The sequence below is a fragment of the Lethenteron reissneri genome, chromosome 62 (genome assembly GCF_015708825.2).
Source record: "Lethenteron reissneri isolate LAM-NWPU_2019-01 chromosome 62, ASM1570882v1, whole genome shotgun sequence".
Taxonomy (NCBI): Eukaryota; Metazoa; Chordata; class Hyperoartia; order Petromyzontiformes; family Petromyzontidae; genus Lethenteron; species Lethenteron reissneri.
In genome coordinates this window covers 5,630,222-5,652,897 of record NC_083840.1, presented here as the reverse complement: position 1 = coordinate 5,652,897, position 22,676 = coordinate 5,630,222, and the positions used below count along the sequence as shown (strand labels likewise).

General features: G+C 56.9%; 1 protein-coding gene across 1 annotated transcript in view; it reads right to left on the bottom strand.

Annotated features, from left to right (window-relative positions):
• The window catches only part of LOC133358472 (E3 ubiquitin-protein ligase CBL-B-like), a 49,747-nt gene that overhangs the window by 13,019 nt on the left and 14,052 nt on the right, over positions 1–22,676 (bottom strand). Inside the window, exons 4-10 of the mRNA XM_061576784.1 lie at positions 13,343–13,499; positions 11,403–11,524; positions 8,063–8,200; positions 6,173–6,260; positions 3,751–3,882; positions 2,770–3,084; positions 1,501–1,686 (exon numbers count right to left, since the gene is read on the bottom strand). Of these exons, the coding sequence (XP_061432768.1) occupies positions 1,501–1,686; positions 2,770–3,084; positions 3,751–3,882; positions 6,173–6,260; positions 8,063–8,200; positions 11,403–11,524; positions 13,343–13,499 (1,138 nt within the window). The remainder of the gene's footprint in view (positions 1–1,500; positions 1,687–2,769; positions 3,085–3,750; positions 3,883–6,172; positions 6,261–8,062; positions 8,201–11,402; positions 11,525–13,342; positions 13,500–22,676) is intronic.

Below are 22,676 nucleotides of genomic sequence, written 5' to 3'. Positions count from 1 at the left end.
CAGCTTCGAAGCTCTTTCAAGAGCAACCCGTACGAACATACACAAGACAAAAGATCCCCCCCCCCCCACCGTGTAGCCTCAACAGACCGTGTGGGGCAGGTGCTGTTTGCGTGTAGCAGCGGCACCTATGAAGGCCGGCGCTGTGGCAACGAGACTGGGTGGGTGGGGTGGACAGCGCCAAAACGCCACGGCCGCCCACCCCCCCTTCGTCGCCCCATTGCTGACGTCTGTACAAGCGGGTGCCCATTTCAGTTTCATGGTGGGTCACTCCCGGGGGGCCTTCGCTGGGCCGGATGTTGCGGTCCGTGGGCGGCCCGGTTATTAGAACCCCGGTCTAAAAATATTGCCTCGCTCCACAGATGTTGCCCATCGCTCGCACCCTCATGTCACCCCCCCCCACACCCCGACTGCGGTGAGTGTTGGAGCGTCACGGTGGCTAGGAGATGTCAACTCCCTCACCTGCTATGCGGGAGGTCGTGGATTCGATCCCGACCCTGACGCCTGCTGTTGTGTATTTGGAGTTTGCGTGTCTCTCTCTCATCATCACCACGGTGGCTAGGAGATGTTAACTACCTCGCCTGGTGTACAGAAGGTCGTGGATTCGATCCCGACCCTGACGCCTGCTGTTGTGTATTTGGAGTTTGCGTGTCTCTCTCATCATCATCACGGTGGCTAGGAGATGTTAACTACCTCGCCTGGTGTACAGAAGGTCGTGGATTCGATCCCGACCCTGACGCTTGCTGTTGTGTATTTGGAGTTTGCGTGTCTCTCTCTCATCATCAAGGTGGCTAGGAGATGTTGACTACCTCGCCTGGACTACAGGAGGTCATGGGTTCGATCCCGACCCTGACACCTGCTGCTGTATATTTGGAGTTTGCGTCTCTCTCTCATCATCATCATCACGGTGGCTAGGAGATGTTAACTACCTCGCCTGCTATGCGGGATCCTCACCCCCTGACGCATGCTGCTGCTGTATATTTGGAGTTTGCGTGTCTGCCTCTCAGGGAGCTACGTCCCCCCCATTTCACCCCATGCACCACCCATGTCGTCGATGCCCACACGGTCGTCCCTCGCGTCACTCCTTGGTGTCACCCCTTGATGTCACCCCTTGGTGTCACCCCTTGGTGTCACCCCTTGGTGTCACCCCTTGGTCTCACCCCTTGGTGTCGCCCCCACTCCCCTCCCATCTCACCTTGATTGAGAGCACCGGGGAGTCTGTGGGGGAGCAAGTGCCCCCCCCCATTTACCACACGATCGTCCCTCGCGTCACCCCCTCGCGTCACCCCCTGGTGTCACCCCTTGGTGTCACTCCTTGGTGTCACCCCTTGGTGTCACCCCTTGGTGTCCCCCGTCCCCTACCCATGCGTGAGAGTACTGGGGTGACCATGGGGGAACCAGCCCCACGTCCCCCACCCCACCCATCTCATCAATGCCCACACGGTCGTCCCTCGCGTCACCCCCTCACGTCACCCCCTCGACGTCACCCCCTCGGCGTCTCACCTTGGGCGAGAGTGCCGGGGAGACCGCGGGGGAGCCCCCCCCACCCCCGGCGGTGCGGGCGAGGAGGAGGAGGTCGAGGCGGGGGGGCACGGGGGGCAACTCCGACACGAGCGGTTCGGGGGGCGGCCGCCGGCGGTGCATGATGGGAGAGGTGAGCGGCGAGGGCTGCGGGGACGGCCTCTCCACCTGGGTTTGAGGGATGGGGGGGGGGCAGGGCGGGCAGGAGGGGGGGGGGGAGTAACAGCCGTGAATTAACATTAAGTCAGCACGCGATGTGTGATGATTATATTATTAATGTCAACTTGCAACGCACAGAAAACAAGAACAAGCCGCATGTGCGCGTGGGCGATGAGATAAACACACACGTGGGCACTCAACTGCACACACACGCGCGCGCGGGTGTTGAACCACACACACTCGCACGCAAGTGGGTGGGTGTTGAACTACACAAAACACACACACACGTGAGCACAACTTCACAACGCACACACACGCACGGGTGTTGAACTACACACACACACGTGAGCACTCAACTTCACAACGCACACACACACACGGGTGTTGAACTACACACACACACGCGGGTGTTGAACTACAGATACACACGCGCGCGGGCGCCAGCGTCGGGCGAAGCGCGAGTGGTGGCAGCGTTTCGGCGCGACTGGCCGTGACGATGACAACCACCACTTCCTCGTCGCCCCCACTGCCTCCGCTTGGTCAGTCAGCCGGCTTCCCGAGGGGCCGCTAGAGGGTCCTGCTGACAGCCTCCCCCCCGCATAGCTCTTTTTTTCCAGAAGCGACGCTGGCTATCACAATCGGTAGCGCGACGAAGTGGGCTCATCATCGTCGTCATCACAGTGTGGAAATGTATATCAGCATCCACGCGACCATGGGGAGAGAGACACCGAAAACTCCAAATATACAACAGCAGCAGGCGTCAGGGTCGGGATCGAACCCACGACCTCCCGTAGACCAGGCGAGGTAGTCAACATCTCCGAGCCACCGTGATGATGATGATGATGAGAGACACGCAAACTCCAAATATACAGCAGCAACAGGCGTCAGGGTTGGGATCGAACCCACGACCTCCCGTAGACCAGGCGAGGTAGTCAACATCTCCTAGCCACCGTGATGATGATGAGAGAGAGAGACACACAAATTCCAAATATACAGCAGCAGCAGGCGTCAGGGTCGGGATCGAACCCACGACCTCCCGTAGACCAGGCGAGGCAGTCAACATCTCCTAGCCACCGCGACGCTCCGACTCACCCGCGAGCGAGCAGCCATGCGGCTGATGACGAGCGACGAGGTGTCGTCGCGCGCCGACGCCATCGTCATCAGGTCGTCGTCCTCGTCGCCTTCGAAGCCCAGGTTCGACGCCGAGTCGAGGCCACACACCCGCAGGCCGCCGTGGCCTCCCTGCGACCCCTGGCCCCCGTGACCCCCGGAGGCGAGGGCCGAGGAGGCGATGGCGGCGGCCAAAGGTCGCGACCTCTCGCCCCGCGGGTCGAAGGGGTCGACTACGATGGGCTCCGTGCCCTTGATCTCGCAGCGGCAGAACGGGCAGCCCTGCCCGTCCGACTCCTGGGGGAGCGGCGGAGGAGAGGTTGGGGAGGGGGCAGGGCAATGGAGCGGAGGGCAGTGGAGGGGAGGGAAGGGCAGGGAAGGGGGGGGGAGATGCGGCAATCCATCTCAGGCCTGCACATCATGGGTGTGATCACCACGTGACCTCTCATCCCTAGGCCCGGAATTCTGGTTTCCCGGAATTGTAAATCAGGACTCTGACCCAGAGACCCGGTCTCCCGGAGTCCCATTCGAGACTCTGACCCTGAGTCCAGATCTCCCCGAGTCTCAATCAAGATTCTGACCCTGAGTCCCGGTCTCCCCAAGTCTCAATGGAGAGTGCCTGACCCAGAGACCCGGTCTCCCGGAGTCCCATTCGAGACTCTGACCCTGAGTCCCGGTCTCCCCGAGTCTCAATCAGGACTCTGACCCCGAGTCCCCGTCTCTCCGAGTCTCAATGGAGAGTGTCTGACCCAGAGACCCGGTCTCCCAGAGTCCCATTCGAGACTCTGACCCAGAGACCCGGTCTCCCGGAGTCCCATTCGAGACTCTGACCCTGAGTCCCGGTCTCCCCGAGTCTCAATCAGGACTCTGACCCTGAGTCCCGGTCTCCCCGAGTCTCAATGGAGTGTGTCTGACCCAGAGACCCGGTCTCCCCGAGTCCCATTCGGTCTCCCCTAGTCTCACCTGCCAGGCTGTGAGGCAGCACGTGCACATGAGGTGACCGCACGGCTCTATCTTGACGTCCTTGTCGTTCTCCGCGCAGATCTTGCACAGCTGGAACGTGGATCCCATCTCGCAGTACAGCTCGTACTGCTCCTGCAGGGGCCGCAAGAGGGTGGGGTGAGCGAGCGAGTGTCCAGGTGTCCGCGTGTCGAGATGGGGAGCGGTGGGAGCTACGCTGCCCTACGAACCAGGCTTATGACCCGAGTTCATATCCCGCTCACGGCTAACACCGGTGATGATTATCTGAACAGGTCCCTGGTCCTCCTCTAGGTGTGTAAACATCGTCACTGGGGGAGACAAAGGCGGCCGGGCGTGGTGTAGGCCACCCACCCCCTTCGTGTTGCGTGCCGGCCTTCATAGGTGCTGCTCGCTTAACAGCACCTTGCCCCCAAAGTCTGTGAAGGCTATACCGGGGATCTTTGTCTTGTGTGTATAACTGCGTGTGTGTGTGTGCACGTATGTGTTGGGAGCGGTAGTTGTTGGGGATGACGGTAAGGCCCCAACCCTTGCAGTTGCAAGCTTCAGGTTAGTACAACAAACCTGTCAACCCACACGGTTTACCCCGTATTCTTGTACAGGGAAATGGAGTTTTCAGGTCCATACGGAGTACAGCCGTTTCAACACGGGCAACAAAATAAAAAACAAAATGTGTCAATGTGTTTGTTTGTGTTTCTCCCTTGTAATTGGACTTTGTAAGATGAACGTTGAGATTTATAAGGGACACGGGGTGACCAGTAAGGTCTGAATTGGTCTGTAATAAGGTAGGGCACTGATAAGAAGTTAACAGCAATGTCTCTCCCCATCAATTTCTCTATCGCTCTCCAAACCTGTCAACCCATAAGTCATTAACAGGGGCGATCGTCAGGAGGAGTTCTACCGTACAAACATAACAACAATGTCTCGACAGCGCTCGTGCCAGGCTAGGTACACTTCGAGGCTATCACGTAAAGTGTCAAAGCCTCGCTCCGGGCAAGAGGTCACGGACACAGAATCAGGAATTAACCGACATTCATGGCCTACACACACCCGGAAATACATAAGACAGCCCATGTATACAGATGCACAAGTGGATGTGTGAATGAACATTGACATGCACACAGCTGATCGTCGTTTATCCGGCTGCTTCCAGCATCATCTGCCCATCCCGGGCCGATCTCGCGAAACCACGACAAACGGCCGTAACCATTCCGGCGATCATCAAACACATCGTGGTAGTGTTGAAACAGGAGCGGAGTGGTAGTAGTGCTACATACATGACCCAGTGATGCAGAGTCTTCGAGATTGATTAGTGGTAAGTACGGTAAAATACGGTAACTTTTTACAGCAGGAAATGTATTTGTGTCTATTAATGCCAATTTTACATAGTAAACAATTTTAAACGGTTTCACACGTAGGCTTTCGCGACCCATATCATCCACAATACAGGAGAGCATAGCCAACACACGGGTTAGTGCTGTACTAGTAACGAATTGGCACATTCTGTTTACGTGACAAACCTTACTAAATTGGCTGTGTCGGGTGGTGGCGGATTTAATGACATTTACGCTCGAAAAAAACTTGTACTATGAAATTTTAAACGCTAAAAAAACACAAACACACAGAACACCTAAATGTGCAAAAATCATCTTTTTTAAATTCTGGCGATTTTTGTTTTTAAATCCGGCACCCCCATTCCCCGTGACGCCCGTCGGATAAGCGATGATGGACTGCAGTTAATGACCCACAGAAGAACGAACCCACAGACACACAAACACGTGTGGCGCACACACATGGACACACACACGCACACACACGCACACGCACGCACACACACGCGCACACACGCACACACACACACACACATGCACACACACGCACACACACACGTACACACGTACACACGCACACACACACGCACACACACACGCACACACACACACACACGCACATGCACACACATGCGCACACACGCGCACACACGGACACACACGGGCACGCACACACACGCGCACACGCGCACACACGCGCACACACATGCACACACATGAACACACATGCACACACATGCACACACACACACAGGCAAAGATCCCCTTGTGTAACAGACTGTTGCTGTTAGCGAGTGACACCTACGAGTGGGTGGTTTGGTCAGCACCACGCCCGGCCGCCTTTGTCTCCCCAGTGGCGATGTTTGCACACTGCACATTTGAGGCTGGGTCAACCTAGGGGAGGCCCAGGACCGGTTTCAGATAATCGTCACCGGTGTTAGCCGTGGGACGAAAGCGACCCCGGGTAGTCAGGTTCGTAGCACGGCTTGCTAACCACTACCACTACCGCATACGTACACACACGCGCGCGTGCACACACACACACACACGGATGCCAGAAGCGTATTTGACCTTACCTGCGTGACCTTTATGTGATCGTGCTGTGCGGGCTCACACAAGCCAGTCAGATCCGGATTGAGATTCCGTCCGTCCGGAAAGAGGTAACTGGCACAGACACGCGGGGGGTGGGAACGAGTGAGTGAGTGAGTGGACTGATGCGTTACGAGAGGATGTGGAGCTGAGTGGACTTGCTGACGACTGGTACCAGGAGTTTCGATTCAAAGCTTTCGTGACTGCAGGGATTCATCTTCTTGGTTCTTTCGGTAAAGTCACGTAGAAGGGAAATAATAAAAATAAAACATAATAAAATAATTCTCACGACGTTTCGGCCACAACGCAAGCAGCCGTCCTCAGGTGAAGCGTCATTCAGACGCTATCTTTCCGACAGACATGTTCTTCACCTGAGGACGGCTGCTTGCATTGTGGCCGAAACGTCGTGAGAATTATTTTATTATGTTTTATTCTTATTATTTTATTATTTCCCTTCTACGTGACTTTACCGAAAGAACCAAGAAGATGGTACCAGTAGTGTCAAGACCGGCCTCAGTGGAGGAGGCTCGTGAAGGACGCTACTGGGCAGTTGGAGGCAGTCGCCCTCCAACGACAACGGAGGGCGGAGGAGCGACGCTCACAACAACGAGCGGAGCGCTGGGCGGCTAAAGCACAGCAAGTTGGCACAGTAGGGGGCACAGGTGGTGCATCGGCCACTCATTTCAGTCAGTCGACCCATGGCACCTGGGTCTGCCCCGTGACCTCCTGTCAGCGAGCCTTCGACACTTCACGTGGCCTCAAAGTGCACCTGGCCTGGCACAGGCGCAGTGGTGATGTCACCGTCACTTAGTGGCGAATGGTCGGTGCGTCTGTGAGTGTCAATGTGTGTGTGTGAGAGTGTCAGCGCGTGTGTTTGTGTCCGTGTGAGGGCGTGGTGCTGGCCACCCACCATCTTCGTGCGCCGTGCCGGCCTTCATAGGTGCTCGCTAACAGCACTTGCCCCAACAGTCTTTTCAGGTTATACGGGTGACCTGTGTCTTCGTCTTTGTAGCGGTAGTGTCGCGGTAAGCTCACGGCCCCCACCGACACCGGTGACGATTATCTGAAACGGTCCTGGGCCTCCCCTAGGTCGACTCAGCCTCAAATGAGTACCTAGTGCGGTGTGCAGTAAACATCGCCGCTGGGGAGACAGAGGCGACCCGGGCGTGGTGCTGGTCACACCCATCCCCTCGTGTGCCGTGCCGGCCTTCATAGGTGCTGCTACTCGCTAACAGCACTTGCCCCTACAGTCTGTTAAGGCTATATGGGGGATCTTTGTCTTTGTGTGTGTGGGGAGAAGTAGTGCCAGCAGTTAGCGCTACGAACCCAGCGTCACGAGTCCGATTCCCGCTCACGGCCACCACCGTCGACGCGCCACCGGCGGAGATCACCTGAACCGGTCTTGGGCCTCATCCGAGGGTCGACTCGGCCTTTAAAACTATCTTTGTCTTTGTGCGCGTGCGTGCGCGTCCGTGCGTGTGTGCGTCCGTGCGTGCGTGCGTCCGTGCGTGCGTGTGTGTCCGTGCGTGTGTGCGTCCGTGCGTGTGTGCGTCCGTGCGTGTGTGCGTCTGTGCGTCCGTGCGTGTGTGCGTCCGTGCGTGTGTGCGTCCGTGCGTGTGTGCGTCTGTGCGTCCGTGCGTGTGTGCGTCCGTGCGTGTGTGCGTCCGTGCGTGTGTGCGTCCGTGCGTGTGTGCGTCCGTGCGTGTGTGCGTCCGTGCGTGTGTGCGTCCATGCGTGTGTGCGTCCGTGCGTGTGTGCGTCTGTGCGTCCGTGCGTGTGTGCGTCCGTGCGTCCGTGCGTCTGTGCGTCCGTGCGTGTGTGCGTCCGTGCGTGTGTGCGTCCGTGCGTGTGTGCGTCCGTGCGTGTGCGCCACTCACAATCCCTCGCGGTAGCCGTCCAGCAGGGCCTGGAAGAGGGGCTTGTTGTGGGGGATCGTCTGCAGGATGTTGCCGTCCACCGTCACGTAGCCGATCGCCCACTGGCCCAGCCTCGTGCAGCTCAGCCGGAAGATGTAACTAAGACGAGGGGACACAGTCGCACGACAGACAATGATCCCCCCTCCTGTAGACCAAGCGAGGTAGTCAACATCTCCTAGCCACCTTGATGATGATGAGAGAGACACGCGTACTCCAAATATACAGCAGCAGGCGTCAAGGTCGGGATCGAACCCACTACCGCCTGTATACCAGGCGAGGTAGTCAACATCACCTAGCCACCGTGATGATGATGAGAGAGAGAGAGACACTCAAACTCCAAATATACAGCAGGTGTCAGGGCCAGGATTGAACCCACGACCTCCTGTAAACCAGGCGAGGTAGTCAACATCTCCTAGCCATCGTGTTAACCTCCTCTCTCGCGGCAAGCCCTGCCGAGTCTCACGACTCTTTCTCAGGAGGGAAGCTCCAAGTTTTCGTGGTCGCGAGACAAAAGTACATTTTTGCGGAATTGGGTTTGCTTTGGGTCAAAGCCACGGTGGCTAGGAGACGTTAACTACTTCGCCTGGTATGCATGTGGGTTCTATCTAGACCTGAACACCTGCTGTATATTTGGAGTCTGCGGTGTCTTTCTTCCTGTGGTGGTCGCGTGGATTTTTCTCAGGGTCCTTCGGTTTTTCCCCCCCGACACATTTGAGAATCAACGTCGCGCATTCAGAGTATTTGGCTGCTATGTATTTCCACGTGATGATGATGATAATGATGAGCAATCATTTGTGATGTCCAGGTCGCTTCTGAAAAAAAAGCAATATAGCTCAGTGGGCCTTACCTGGTTAAACACAAATTGTTGAGTTTAACATGTAGGCTTTCGCGATCAATATTATCCATAATCGAGGTTTTTGGGTTATATTGCGTAAATATGGACCCACCACTAATTGTAGTGTATAGTGTAGTGTATAGTGGAGTATACTAGTACAGCACTAACCGGTTGTGTGTTGGAGAGTAAACCCACTACAACATTTACAATTATAGTGTCGTGTATAGTGTAGTGTATAGTGAAGTGTATAGTGTAGTGTATAGTGTATATACTAGTACAGCACTAACCGGTTCCATGGTAAATCTGATGGCTGGGTGAGAATTTTTATTGTTTTATATTTATATTATTTTATTATTTCCCTTCTACGCGACTTTACCGAAAGAATCAAGAATATGAATCCCTGCAGTCACGAAATATTCAAATCAAAATCATAATCCTGTTTAGGTCTTACACAAAAAGCACTATTATGAAAAATCGTTTAGTTTAGTTCAGTACATTCTTGGGGGTTTTTATTTTTGGCTGCGAGAGGAAACCGCAGAACCCGGAAGAAACCCATTGCAGACAAGAGGGAGAGAATACAAAGATCCCCCGTGTAGCCTCAACAGACTCTCGGGGGCAAGTGCTGTTAGCGAGTAGCTGCGCCGATGAAGGTCGGCATTGTGGCACACGAGGGGGTGGGTGGCCAGCACCACGCCCGGCCGCCTTTGTCTCCCCAGTGGCGATGTTCACACATCGCACCGGGCACTCGTTTGTGGCCGAGCCGAGCGAGGCCGGGGACCGGTTCAGAGAATCGTCACCGGTGTTAAACTCGGGTTGCCACACGCGGAACACGCACACACACACGTACACACACACGCACATGTATATACACGTACACACACGTACACACACACGCACATGTATACACACACGTATACACACGCACGCACACGCACGCGTATGTACACACTACACACGTACACACACGCGCGCGTACACACACACAGGCGCACGTACACACGCACACGTACAAGCACACACACACGCGCAAGTAGACACACACACGTACACACACACGCGCACGTACACATACACACGTGCACGTACGCACGTACGCACGTACACACATACACGCACACGTACACACACACGCACAAGTACACACACGTACAAGTCGTCACCACGGCTCCTGTGCCAGGCCAGGTGCACTTTGAGGCCACGTGAAGCATCGAAGGTTCGCTGACAGCAGGTCACGGGACAGACCCTGTAGGTGCCATGGGTTGGCTAACTGAGATAACCGGGAGATGTACCAGCTAGCTGTACCCCCTACAAGTACACACAACAACAACCGCCATTCGCCACTAAGTGGCGGTGACGTCACCACGGCGCTTGTGCCAGGCTACGTGCACGTGAAGTGCCGAACGCCCGCTGGCACGAGGTCACGGGGCAGACCCAGCAGGCGCCACGGGTCGACTGGCCGATGCACCACCTGTGCCCCCTACCGTGCCAACTGTGCCAAGTACGCACAAGTACACACGCACAAGTACGCGCACGCACACGCGCCGCACACGTACACCAGATATAGTAAAAGGCAAATGAATAGAAAACGCAATCGTGCCCAGATTTTGCGGACTAGGGCAGAACGGGCGTCCGATTCGGAGAAACGGGAAACCCGATTTGGCCCACCGACCACGAGCCCCGCTCACGCCACGCGGAAAACCCTCCGACAAGATCGTCGTCGTGAAAGAGTTTCCCCTCGACGCGAGAAGAGGGAAGAGCTGACCGGACGTGGGTCTCGCGGTCAGACGGCCACACGGACCCCCCCCCATCCCCTGCCCCCCACCCTGCCACCACCCCCTACCTCACCCCGCCCACACCCAGCCATGGAACGTGGCTCAGCGGTGGCGCACTCGCCGCTCGTTACAGCGGGGGGGGGGGGGGGGGGAGTGACTGAGCAAGCGGCCAAGTGACCGACCGAGCGAGCGACTGAGCGGGTGAGTGACCGAGCGAGTGACCGAGCGATCGAGCGAGTGACCGAGTGAGCGAGGGATCGAGTGAGTGAGTGACCGATTGAGGGACCGAGCGAGCGAGTGACCGAGTGAGTGACCGAGCAAGTGACCGAGCGAGCGAGGGAGTGACTAAGCGAGTGACTGAGTGAGCGAGTGACCGAGTGAGGGACTGAGCGAGCGACCGAGCGAGCGAGTGACTGAGTGAGGGACTGAGCGAGTGACCGAGCGAGCGAGTGACCGAGCGAGTGAGTGACCGACCGAGCGAGTGACCGAGCGAGCGAGGGAGTGACTAAGCGAGTGACCGACCGAGCGAGTGACCGACCGAGCGAGTGACCGACCGAGCGAGTGACCAACCGAGCGAGTGACCGATCGAGCGAGTAACCGACCGAGTGAGTGAGCGATCGAGCCAGTGAGTGACCGAGTGAGTAACTGACTGAGTGAGCGAGTGAGCGAGTTCCCGAGCCGTCGGCTCTCGTACCTGCCGGGCTTGTTGGCATACTTGAGGAGGCGGGCCTTCACCTCGTCGTAGGTGAGGAAGGCCATGTAGCCGGGGTGCGTCACCGCCAACACGTTCCAGTTGCGCAGCAGCGACGACCAGGGCTGGGCATGACGACGGGGACACGCGGGGACAGACGGGCCGAGACACAGCGGGTCTGTTAGCGAGCATCTTTTAGCGATCACCTATCTGTTAGCGAGCATCTGTTAGCGAGCATCTGTTAGTGATCATCTATCTGTTAGCGAGCACCTGTTAGCGATCACCTGTTAGTGATCACCTATCTGTTGGCGAGCATCTGTTAGCGAGCGCCTATCGAGACGTGAACCGCTAAACAACAACAACCACACGCACCGCACCAGGTACTCATTTAAGGCTGAGTCGACCGAGGGGAGGCCCAGAACCGGTGCAGATATTTGCCGCCGATGTTGGCCGCGAGCGAAAATCGAACCTCGGGGGGGTTCACTGGGTGGCTCGTGGTGCTAACCACCGCGCCACCGCTCCCCCATATGAACCACGACAGAGGCCGTCCATAAATGACGTCACGTGATTTTGGACGATTTTTGACCCCCCCCCCCCCCCTAGTCACATGGCGTCACAAAAAGTCAGACGCCCCCCCGCCCCCCCCCCTCAAATATGACGTCACATACTCGTTGGTTTCTTCGGTAAAGTCACGTGGGTAAAAAATTAATACGTGAAAAACAACTAAATTAAATCACGACGTTTCAGAGGCAACACAAGCTTCCGTCTTCAGCTGGAACCGTTACAGCCAAATTCACTGTAATAAGTGAAGAGAGCTAATAGAGAAACGCGACTCTATAGGGAAAGAGTGGGGGGGGGCAAAGGTAGGGGGGGGGTTGCTGTTGAGGGGTCGGGAAGGGGGCAAGTGTTACGCTGAGTTCAGCTGATAGATAACATCGATTCATTATACGTGACTTCACCGAAAAAACCAAACAGTATGAATCCTTGCAGTCACGAAAACTTCAAATCTGGAACAACACGACACTTTGGGGCCGCGTGAAGCGTCGACGGCTCGCTGCTGGCGGGAGGTCACGTGACTGAGCCAGGTGCCGTGGGTTGCCCGACTGAGATGACTGGCAGATGCACCTGCCGTGCGCCCCACGTGGCACCTAGCCTGGCACGAGCGCCGTGGCGACGTCACCGCCGCACAGTGGCGAATGGCGGCTGTCGTTGTACACGCACGAAGACAAAGATCCCCCGTGTAGTCTTCAGGGGCCGTTAGGGGCAAGTGCTGTTAGCGAGTAGCACCTATGAAGGCCGGCACGGCACACGAGGGGGTGGGTTGCCAGCGCCGCGCCCGGCCGCCTTTGTCTCCCCAGTGGCGATGTTTACACACCACACCAGTTAGTTATTTGAAGCTGAGTCGACCTAGGGGAGGGCCCAGGACCGGTTGAGATAATCGTCACTGGTGTTGGCCGTGAGCGGGAATCGAACCCGGGCAACCAGGTTCATAGCGCAGCGTAGCGCTAACCGCTACACTACCGCTCCCCACACACTCACTCGCTCTCACACTCGCACACTCACTCGCTCGCTCTCACACTCGCACACTCACTCGCTCGCTCTCACACTCGCACACTCACTCGCTCGCTCTCACACTCGCACACTCACTCGCTCGCTCTCACACTCGCACACTCACTCGCTCGCTCTCACACTCGCACACTCACTCGCTCGCTCTCACACTCGCACACTCACTCGCTCGCTCTCACACTCGCACACTCACTCGCTCGCTCTCACACTCGCACACTCACTCGCTCGCTCTCACACTCGCACACTCTCACACGCTCTCACCTCGCACTCTCTCACGCGCTCTCACACTCGCACTCTCTCACGCGCTCTCACACTCGCACTCACTCGCTCGCTCTCACCTCGCACACTCTCTCACACGCTCTCTCACGCGCCCTCACCTGGAAGAGGCGGGTGAAGATGTCGAATTCGAAGACGGAGATGCAGTCGTTGCAGGTGAGGTCGATGGTCGACTTCAGCGCCATCGCCTCCAGGCCCGAGCTGATGGGGTGGACCTCGCTGATGCACTGGCGGAAGACCTTCCACGGCACGATCGCCCTGCGGAGGGGGACGGACACCCGCTGGCTTAGTCGCTCGTTCGCTCGTTCATTCCTTCACCACCGCCGGTCAGTCGCTCATTCATGAGACTTCATCACAGAGCCAGTACGGCTGAGATCCTGGGTTCAAGCCCCGGGTCTCTCTCTCTCTCTCAAAGGGGTTCGTAATGGCTGTGTCCGAAACACTGAACCAGCATGGATGAGAACATGAGTTTAAGCCCTGGCAGAGGTCGCAAACGGGTTTTGATTCCTTACCCGTACCCGGCCGCACCAGGGTCGCAAATGGGTACCCGTACCCGGCCGGGTATGGGTACCCGTACCCTACCCATACCCTACCCGAAATGAGTGACAAACAGTTACTCACCAGTGACTCACGGCCTACCCGTACCCGGCCGCACCAGGGTCGCAAATGGGTACCCGTACCCGTACGGGTAGCCGGGTAGGGTACGGGTATCGGGTACCCAGTTGCGACCTCTGAGCCCTGGGTCTGGGTCTCTCTCTCTCTCAAAGAGGTTCGTAATGGCCGTGTCCGAGACACTGAACCAGCATGGATGAAAACATGAGTTCAAGCCCCGGGTCTGGGTCTGGGTCTCTCCCTCTCAAAGGGGTTTATAATGGCCGAGTCTGAGACACTGAACCAGCATGGATGAGAACGTGAGTTCAAGCCCCAAGTCTGGGTCTCCCTCTCTCTCTCAAAAGGGTTCGTAATGACCTCCTCCCACCACCGCCACCACCTCCTCCCACCACCGCCACCACCTCCTCCCACCACCGCCACCACCTCCTCCCACCACCGCCACCACCTCTCCCACCACCACCTCTTCCCACCACCACCACCGCTGTTGGGCCGTCATTGAGCGATCGGCCAGCTCTGCTTCCAGCAAAAAGAAAGCCGACGGGGGGGTTCAGCGTGGGCCAGTCGGCCGCCAACGATGATCCGGAGCCCCCGTCCCCGGGACTTGACGAACGGACGGGGCGATTGACCGGCGCGACGGAGGAATGTCAAAGCGAGCAACCGGTGCGGGCGTGTCGTGAACATCGCTACCCGGGGAGACAAAGGCGGCCGGGCGTGTTGCTGACCACCCACTGACCCACCACCCCCCCCATGCCGTGCCGGCCTTCATAGGCTAAGCGAACAGCGCTTGCCCCAACAGTCTATACGGTGGGGTGGGGTGGGGGGTGGATCTTCGTTGTGTGTGTGTGTGTGCTGTACTCGTGGTCAGTGTGAGTGATTAGTAAGCGTTCCAAGACGCTGTTCATGGTGTAACCCTCCCCACACTCCCCACCGCGCGAGCCAGAGCCAAATTAGAAATCCTGAGAAGCAGCGCGTGGAGACGGCGGAGGAGACTGCCGCGTGGGGAATGCCGACGCAGATTTCTGTTTGGCTGCACGGGCAAGCGGTAGGAGGATGAGGAGGAGGAGGAGAAAAAACAAACAGCCTCGTGAAAATCTCCAAAACAACAACAACATCAACTTCTCTCTCTCTCTCACCCCATCACTCCCAACCCCTCCCTTCCTCCCCCCCAGCCTCCGGACTTCCTGCTGTCGTACAAATGGGGGGGTAAAACAAACCTCCACCCCTTCTCCCCGCCTGATGATGATGATGATGAGAGTCAGGAAGGGCAGCCTGCCGAATTGAGTGACAACGCCTACACCGCATTACTTGATACAGGCGTATGAATGTGTGGTGTGTGTGAGAGTGTGATTGTGTGTGAGTGGCTGTGTGTGTGTGTTACTGTGTGTGTGTGTGATTGTGTGTGTGTGTGATTTGTGTGAGTGGCTGTGTGTGTGTGTTACTGTGTGTGTGTGTGATTGTGTGTGTGTGTGATTTGTGTGAGTGGCTGTGTGTGTGTGTTACTGTGTGTGTGTGTGATTGTGTGTGTGTGTGATTTGTGTGAGTGGCTGTGTGTGTGTTACTGTGTGTGTGTGTGAATGACTGCGAGCGTGAGTAACAGTGTGTGTGTGTGTGCTACTGTGTGACTGTGTGAGTGACTGTGTGAGTGACTGTGTGAGTGACTGTGTGAGTGACTGTGTGAGTGGCTGAGTGGCTGTGTGACTGTGTGAGTAACTGTGTGTATGAATGACTGTGTGAGTGACTGTGTGAGTGGCTGTGTGACTGTGTGAGTAACTGTGTGTATGAATGACTGTGTGAGTGACTGTGTGAGTGGCTGTGTGACTGTGTGAGTAACTGTGTGTATGAATGACTGTGTGAGTGACTGTGTGTGTGACTGAGTGTGTGAGTGACTGTGTGAGTGGCTGTGTGAGTGACTGTGTGACTGTGAGTGACTGTGTGTGTGACTGTGTGTGTGACTGTGTGTGACTGTGTGTGTGACTGTGTGTGTGAGTAACAGTGTGTGTGTGTTACTGTGTGACTGTGTGAGTGACTGTGTGAGTGACTGTGTGAGTGGCTGAGTGGCTGTGTGACTGTGTGAGTAACTGTGTGTATGAGTGACTGTGTGAGTGACTGTGTGAGTGACTGTGTGAGTGACTGTGTGAGTGGCTGTGTGACTGTGTGAGTAACTGTGTGTATGAGTGCCTGTGTGAGTGACTGTGTGTGTGACTGTGAGTGTGTGAGTGACTGTGTGAGTGGCTGTGTGAGTGACTGTGTGACTGTGAGTGACTGTGTGTGTGACTGTGTGTGTGACTGTGTGTGTGAGTAACTGTGTGTATGAGTGTCTGTGTGAGTGACTGTGTGTGTGAGTGTGTGAGTGGCTGTGTGACTGTGTGTGTGAATGACTGTGATTGTGTGAGTGGCGGAGTGGCTGTGTGACTGTATGTGTGTGTGGCTGTGTGAGTGTGTGAGTGACTGTGTGAGTGTGTGAGTGACTGTGTGAGTGTGTGAGTGACTGTGTGAGTGACTGTGTGAGTGTGTGAGTGACTGTGTGTGTGAGTGTGTGAGTGACTGTGACTGTGTGAGTGGCTGAGTGAGTATGCAAGGAACTGTGCGAGTGACTGACTTGTAGAGAGTGGTAGTTTAGTGGTCAGCGCTACGCTACACTGCGAACCGGAGTTCGATTCCTGCTCACAATTATCTGAAACGGTCCTGGGCCTCCCCTTGGTCGACTCAGCCTCAAATGAGTACCTGGCGCAGTGTGCAAACATCACCACTGGGGAGACAAAGGCGGCCGGGCGTGGTCCTGACCAAACCACCCACTCGTGAGCCGTGACCGGCCTTCATCGGTGCTGCTGGCTAACGGCACTTGCCCCGACAAGTGAGTTAAAGGCTACACGGTGTAGGTTCTTGTATGTGGCAAGATGTTAACTCCCTCGCCTGGTATACAGGAGGTCGTGGGTTCAAACGTGACCCTGACGACGCCTGCGGTATACTTGGGAGTGGTCGCGTTCGATTTTTCTCCGGCTTTTCCCTCCCCATTTAGATTCAACGTCGCACGTTCAAGTGATGATGATGATGAAGAAGGCAACTTCGCCGAGCTATCGTTTGTGATAGCCAAGTCACTCAGTGGGGCCTAACCTGACCCCGACAGTCTGTTAAGGGCTACACGAGTTGGGGATCTTTGTGTGTTACGTGTGCGGCTTCATGTATATACGATCTTATCCATCTCTCTACGCAGGTGTAGGGGTTATTACGGGAGAAACGGCGGACAACAAACACAGGGCTGTCGGCACTCACATACACGGGGGGTCACACCGACGTCCGCATCAGTTATTGCCCACGCCCCCAGCCCTCGGAGGCGATCCCTATAAAAGGTGGAACCCAAAGAGCTCGAGGCAGTTCGACACGAAGCTGACCAGTGAAGATCCAAGACTCGGAGATTAGGCCCTGGGACTCCCCGGTCTCGCCGTCCTTATAAGGGCCGAGCCGGGTAAGCCAGTGGCGCGGCCCAAGAGCTTCCAGACCGCTGCCCTTATCAGGGCAAGGCTGGTTAGCTGGTGCCGAGATCTGTGCTTGCCAGGGCCAGATCAGTCAGCCTCCCGTAGCCCAGTAGAGGAGGACTGGGGGACAGGACAGAGGGCTTAGTACTAGGGTGGGTTTCCCATAGTACGGGTGAAGGGGCCGATACCCCTTCAACTATTGTATCTGTCCCGGAGTTAATAAACAGTGTGTCTCAACTTCCTCATCGTCTCCTCATCAACTTACTACATCTGGTGTCAGAAGTGGGGTCAAGCATGGATACGAGACGGAAGACTCGTGCCCAAGACCCAGGAGAGGATGACGACGAGGGAGGGGCAGTGCAAGACATCGCCGCCGACGTACCTGCACAACTGCTGCCGGCTCCGACATCGGCGGGGCCGTCGGAGAGGGCCGGGACGTCGACTGACGAGTTGGCGTTGGCTCACTCGCGGCTGGCGGAGCTCTTGTATGCAGCGGCCGCTATGCTGGAACAAATAACTCGCCTGGGGCCGGGAGGAGCGACGCGGCGGGAAGATGGACAACGCCCGCCAGAAACTCCCGCCTTTACAACAGCGGGGCGACTCGAAAATCCCGCCACGAAGACAGTAGGGGCGGAGGGAGGAGTCCCAGCTCGTCACGCGGGAGACGGTGCCCAGCCAGCAGCCGCCACGTCATCGGCGGAGGCGGGTCGCGGTGGCAGCCTATCAGGGGTTGAAACGTCACCACCAGCTGACGCCAGCACCGACCATACAGTACGGGGACGCGCTACGGATGCTGCAAGAGACGCTGCAAGAGGATCGGAGACGGAGCCGACATTCCAGCAACGCCTGCCGGCCCTGCAGGTATTTGTTGCAAGCGACGGCGATTGGGGGGGGTTCCAGCGCCGGTTCTTGGCCCACCAAGAGATGGCAGGCTGGTCGGACAACGAGGCGCTGTGTGCTCTCCCGGCGTTATTGGACGGCGACGCCCTGGGCACCCTCACTGCTGCACCCAAGTCGGCACGCTCCACCATTCAGTCGGCGCTGCAGCTGCTGGCCACCGTTTATGGGCCGCCCTCCGATTGTCGCCAGCTCTTCTATGAACGGCAGAAGGGTGATAAGGAATCGCCACTCGCTTATCGCACGGCCCTGCTGTCATTGGCGAAAGACGCTTTCCCGCGTATGGATGAAGAGGGGATCGATGCGATGGTGGCCGAGAAAATTTTGCTGCTGGCTGACGATCTGGACTTCACCATCTTAGCGCAGGACGATGCGGATATGTCATCACTGCGGGCTGCAAGGCACATTCACGCCAATCTCATCTCCCAGCGGAGGAAGGCGAACAAAGCTGCTGCACGACACACCGTGGCGGCAACCTCTTCTGGAATGGAGGGAGCCTTCGCTGCGGATCGTTCTGCAGGATGGCGATCTGCCGAGCGACCGGCTCGGGACGTTCCAAGCCACCGAGACCAGCCCAAGTCCTCTGGAACGCTCGTCGTCTGCTATAATTGTGGCCTCCGGGGCCACGTGGCATCCGGATGCCGGGCTCCTCGACAGCGCGGTGCGAGACCTGGAGCTGCGGACGGCCCTCCTCACAAGCCTTCGCAACATCCTCGGGCAAGTCATGGCACCCCACATGTTCGGCCTGCACACACACCCACTTTCCTATCACATGGTCCGATACACAATTCTCGGGGGTTGGGTGCTGGTGCGTCGGGTCGCGGCATGTCGGGGAGGGCGCTCCAACCGGGCCAATGGTCCGAGTTGGCTCACCGAGTTGTGGCTGCATCAGCGGGGTCGTCCGTTGTCGCGGGGCATATTGACGGGGTGGAGGTACGGCTATTGGTCGATACGGGAGCTTCGGCAACTATCATTTCAGATTTGATTTATAATATCCTGCCCGTTCAGAGTCGCCCGTTGCTCCCTGTCGATATACCGTTTTACGCTGCGAATGGGGGCTCGTTGGGTATTATCGGTCAAATTCGAGCGCAAATTTCGATAGGGGACATTAAACTATCTGGCCCGGTGTTCGTCTCCTCCTCGCTGGCTATTCCGTGCCTGTTGGGGACAGACTTTTGGCCAAATTGCCCATCAAAATTCTGATTGACCAGCAATGCATCGAGCTTCCATCGGGCCGACGTATGACGTTCCTACCTGCCACCCCTGCCGTGCGTGTTGCCTGTGCTACGGTACAGGCGCTTGTTGCTCGGACGGTGCGTGTACCCCCGGGGGCACAGATGTTGGTACCCCTGCGCTTGCGTCGACCGTTCGATAAAGGAGTCTCTGACCGGGGCGTTATTTTGGGACCATCTAGAGCCGGGGTGAGTGGGCCAGATCTGGTGACGGCCCAGACTATTGTTAAAGGGGATGGGGACCCGTTTATCGCGGTCCTCAATGTCGGGACACGGACGGCAGTGGTTTCGCAAGGTACCGTGTTCGCACATGCGGTTCCGGTACCTGCGGAAACGCCGATCATTGGCCAGGTGGCCACCGATTCTCAAACGCGATTAGCCTCAGACGCTGACGAGGTTTGGCTGGATGCGTTGTGTGCTGAGTCACCTGACCTGTCTGACGCACAACGTGCTAGATTACGCGCCTTATTGCGAGAATTTTCCGACGTCTTCAGTAAACACAAATACGATATCGGATGTACCAAATTGCTACGCCACCATATTGACACCGGTGACAACGCTCCTATCCGCCAAAATCCTTTTCGGTTAAGTCCCGCCGAAAAGGATCATGTCAAATCGGCTGTAGATGACATGTTGAAATCGGACATCATTTCTCCCTCGACCAGCCCTTGGGGTGCACCCATAGTGTTGGTCAAAAAGCACGACGGGTCCCTAAGGTTCTGCGTTGATTTCCGGCGATTAAATAAGATCTCGGTGGCCGATGCTTATCCGCTTCCTCGAATGAACGAATCGCTGGATGCCCTCGCGGGATCGCGATTCTTTTCCACTTTGGATTTGCTCTCAGGATTTTGGCAACTTCCCTTGGACGACGAATCCAGGCCCAAAACAGCTTTCCGAACGCCGCACGGCCTCTTCCAATTCAATCGCTTACCCATGGGATTACACTCTGCTCCCGCGACGTTCCAGCGCCTGATGGAATGGTCCTCGCTGGCTTGCAATGGGAGGTGTGTTTGATTTACCTGGATGACGTTATCGTATTCAGTAAGACGTTCGAGGAACACCTTGATAGGCTTCGGGCCGTCTTTCTCAAAATGCGCGCTGCTAATTTGAAATTCAAGCCACAAAAGTGCCATTTGCTCGTGCTCGACACGGACGCAAGCAATACCGGGATTGGAGGCGTGCTGTCACAAATTGTGGGTGGCGTGGAGCGCGTTGTGGCTTATGGTAGTAGAGTACTGTCCCCGGCCGAGCAGCGGTACTGCGTCACCCGCCGCGAACTGTTGGCTATCGTGTTCTTTATCCAACAGTACCGGCCATATCTGTACGGCCGGCATTTCACCGTCCGTACAGATCATGCAGCGTTGCAGTATGCCCTACGAATTAACCAGCCATCGGGGCAGTTGTCCCGATGGCTCGAGATCATGCAGGATTTCGATTTTGAGACAACTTACCGGAAGGGGATTCGCCACACCAACGCCGATGCCCTATCACGCCTGCCGATCGCCCCGGATTGCACTTGTTTCTTGGGTTCGGGCCGTTGCAAATCGGCAAGTGACGGCCGGGATCGGGTTCTTGCGGCCGCAGTTGATACTCCTTCGGACGCTGGTCCTATTTCGGAGGGTGGGAGTGATTCCCTACTTGGCTTGTCAAGTACTGAGTGGGGTCGCCTCCAAATGGAGGATGCGACCCTCCTGGCGCTACGACGTCGCGCGGAAGGATCAGGTCAAGGGAAGTCGGGCGTTGACTCATGGGGGTGGTGCCAGGGCTTACTCATGCATTGGGACGGGACGATCCGCCGTCACAGGCTGGTGGTGCCTTCCACGTTGAGGGGTAGGGCTGTATGGGCTGCTCATGAACGGCTCCTGCACCTGGGTACCTTCAAAACACTTGCCATGCTCCAGCTTAATTACTTTTGGCCGGGCATGGCAAGAGACGTGGACGATCTGCTGCGGTCCTGTACCCAGTGTGCACAACGGAAGCCGCCGGCGAAGGGAGCCAGTCCACCGCTCCAGTCCATTTCAGTCACCCGGGTTAACGAGCTGGTCGCCCTTGATATTTTGGGACCGTTTCCTTCCACGCCGAGGGGTAATAAGTACCTGCTGGTTGGCGTGGAATATTTCACGCGATGGCCTATGGCTTGGCCCCTCGCCAACCAGTCCGCAGCGGCCGTTGCGGAGGCTTTTGTTCAGGGCTACGTCCTCGACAAAGGCGCTCCGGAACGGTTGTTGACCGATCAGGGAAAGAATTTCACTAGTACCCTTTTACACGAGGTATGTGGCCTTCTGGGTACAAAGAAAGTTCGTACCTCGCCTTACCATCCACAAACGGATGGGATGGTGGAACGCTTGCATAGGACTCTTACGTCCATGCTATCCCACCAGGTATCTGAGTCCCAAAACGATTGGGATCTACGGATCGGGGGAGTCCTGGCGGCATACAGGATGGCTCCTCACGCGGCGACCGGGTTCTCGCCATTTTTTTTGATGTATGGTCGCGAGGTTGACCCGCCTGTCGCGACTCAGCTGACGATTGCCGCGCCTCATGCTAAGTCGAAAATCGCCGACCATGTTAAATTTAACATCCTTCGCTTGGCGGAGGCACGGCAGGCGGCCATGCAAAACTCTGACTCTCGCCAGAAACAAAACGAGAGATTGCGGTCGCGCCGGACTCACACGCACGAATGGCACCCGGGCGACCGAGCATGGTTGCACTGCCCTCAGGTGCCATTGGCCACCTCGGCTAAGTTGTTGCGACCATGGAGGGGCCCCGTTGAAATTGTGCAGGTTGTGCGGCCTCAATGTGTGCGCATTAAGTGGGGGAAGCGTCGGTGGTTTGTGCACCCTTCACGGTTAAAGCCATTTTTTGCTCCGCACGCTTCCTCCCACGTAAATGGCCGAACATGTGGGGAGTCCTCTGACTCCGGGGGGGCGGGATCGATGCCAGCCTCTGATCCACTAATGACTGTCCCGTCTTCAGGAGCCCCAGGACTGAAGCCCTCTGGGCTGCCAGCCTCCCCCGTGGGGGGCGGCGCTGGCACGTCCGGGAAACCGGACGACCAGGCACCTGCTGATGCGACACCTGCCACTGACTCTACCAAGCCGGCCCCTTGTGACGGGCCCGCTGCACGGACTCGCGCCAAAACGCGCCGGTTGTTATGATTAGCTTTCCGCGCGTGTTCCGTTGCTGCGGAACCCGCTCATTGTATATATGTTTTTTTA